General features: G+C 45.3%; 1 protein-coding gene across 1 annotated transcript; it reads left to right on the top strand.

The window, feature by feature from the left end:
- Positions 1-647: 647 nt before the first annotated feature.
- Positions 648-1,482, top strand: LOC125552957 (cell number regulator 10-like). Its single transcript, XM_048716680.1, has one exon. The coding sequence runs from the start codon at positions 730-732 to the stop codon at positions 1,195-1,197; it is 468 nt and encodes a 155-aa protein (XP_048572637.1). The 5' UTR covers positions 648-729; the 3' UTR covers positions 1,198-1,482.
- The last annotated feature ends 785 nt before the right edge of the window (positions 1,483-2,267 follow it).

A 2,267-nucleotide genomic window follows, 5' to 3' on the forward strand; every position in this document is an offset into this window, starting at 1 on the left:
AATTAGATTTGGGGTTAGCTGAGACGTACGTGAGAGTGAGAGGCTGGCTTAAAGCACAATTATATACGGAGTTGGTACTTAATCAACAAGTCAAGCCACATGAACGGGGGAAGAAAACAAGCACGCAAGTAGTTGAAACTAGGCAAAACAATTGCACCTGCCGTAGTTTGGTAATTATTACGCGTGTTATTTCCCTCTGGAGCAATAAGAAAAAATAAACAAACAAAATTACACAAATATGTAGACAGCGAAGAATTTTTTTTCAGTTGAAAAAAGTCAATTAGCCGCGTTATTAGTGGAGTATAGTATATAGCTTTTTTTTTAGAACCTATAGTATATAGTACCACACGCGGACGAAATGATCTCGCAAAATATATACACTACAAGTCTACGGTGTGAGCTTCGCGGCAGCTTGGCTGTCACATTCAACGACGTAGACGGTAGACATGTATAGAGTATGTACGCACGGCTAATTCAGGTCAAGGGAACGCCACTTTGACGTGCAGCTAATTTTCCTGGTGCTTATCACCAAGCAAACGCGGATGGATTTAATTAACGTACTGAACTGTTTTGAATAGTGCAAACATTCATACCCACCCCGACCACCCCCCGCCTGATCACCACCTATATATAAGCACTCCAAGCCAGCCCATTCCCGGCACCACAGCTAGCGAGCGACATCATCAACACACAAAGACCTCATCACATCTTTCCAGTTCACCGGCCGTTATGGAGATGAAGCCCGCCGCGCAGCCGGTCACCGGCGTCCCCGTCGGCGCGGCGCCCGCCGCCTGGTCCTCCGGCCTCTTCGACTGCTTCGACGACTGCGGCCTCTGCTGCGTGACCTACTGGTGCCCGTGCATCACGTTCGGCAAGGTGGCGGAGATCGTGGACAGGGGGTCGACGTCGTGCGGGACGAGCGGCGCGCTCTACGCGCTCCTGTGCTCGCTCACGGGATGCCAGTGGATCTATTCCTGCACCTACCGCTCCAAGATGCGCGCCCAGTACGCGCTCCCGGACGGGCCCTGCTGCGACTGCTGCGTCCACTTCTGCTGCGAGCCGTGCGCGCTCGTCCAGCAGTACAAGGAGCTCAAGGCCCGCGGCTACGACCCCGAGATCGGCTGGCACCTCAACATGGAGCGCCGCGCCGGCGCCGGCGCCGTCAACCCGCCCGGCGTTCAGGGGATGGGCCGCTAGCTGGCTAGCTGGTCGAACTCAGCTGCTGCTTTACTATTGCCGTTTGTGTCATGCGTCGTTTATGTTTCATAAATTACTATTGCATATATGGTACTAGTGTCCGTAGTAACTTGTCAAAAAGTGTATCCGTGGTAACTTGTGTGAGTACTCCCTCCGGTGCTTTTTACTCTGCACATTAGATTTGCCGAAAATCAAACTTTGCTAAGTTTGACCAAATTTATATTGAAAATTATTAGCATCTATAATATCTAATAAATATAATATGAAAATATATTTCAAGATGAATCTAATGATATTGGTGTTGTTATGTGAATGTCTATAATTTTTTATATAAACTTGATCAAAGTTGGATGAGATTGACTTCGGACAAACATAATATGCAAAGTAAAAAGGACCGGAGGGAGTATGTTGTATGGTGATATGATGACTTGATGTTTTGCTCTTGCAACTTCAATAATCTTTTGGTTTGCTAAGTGCACTGTGCACACACCGTGCACCAGAGTTATGACTTATGAGCTGGTGTCAGGAGTGGGAGGAGGACCAGAACGTTCGTGTGTAGTCTCTAATGCCTCTATGCAATTTATTTCAGAGTTCAATGTACCTTATATTTGCATTTTGTTCATTGTAGTGTAGTATTATTTGTTAAAAAAAAGAGCAAACGGTGGGATCTTTGTCCTTTTATTAGGCCGAAAAAGATTTGCAAAGGGAAAATATCAAGTACATATGATGTCTTATTAATAAAGTGGCTGTATGCATCGCCCAGATGCAGAGGCCGGGGGTCTTCCTCCTTTTCTAAAAAAACTGATGTCTTATTAATTATCTAAGAATGTTTTTATCCCTGTTACCTTTCAAAGTCAACCATGTGTACCTAATCCCGTTTCGGAGACATATTAAGCAAATGTTGATAGTGTAATTTCACACTGAAAACAACACGCATGGTTGTCATCAATCATGCGATAGGTAGAATGTGAGTTAAAAAGGCTAACACAATAGGAAGAACAGAGATTTGCTGCCTTTTATTAAGAAGAGTGGTTCGTCATAAAAATAATTACGAGTTTGGATGCTTCAAC

Source organism: Triticum urartu, chromosome 4, assembly GCF_003073215.2.
Source record: "Triticum urartu cultivar G1812 chromosome 4, Tu2.1, whole genome shotgun sequence".
Taxonomy (NCBI): Eukaryota; Viridiplantae; Streptophyta; class Magnoliopsida; order Poales; family Poaceae; genus Triticum; species Triticum urartu.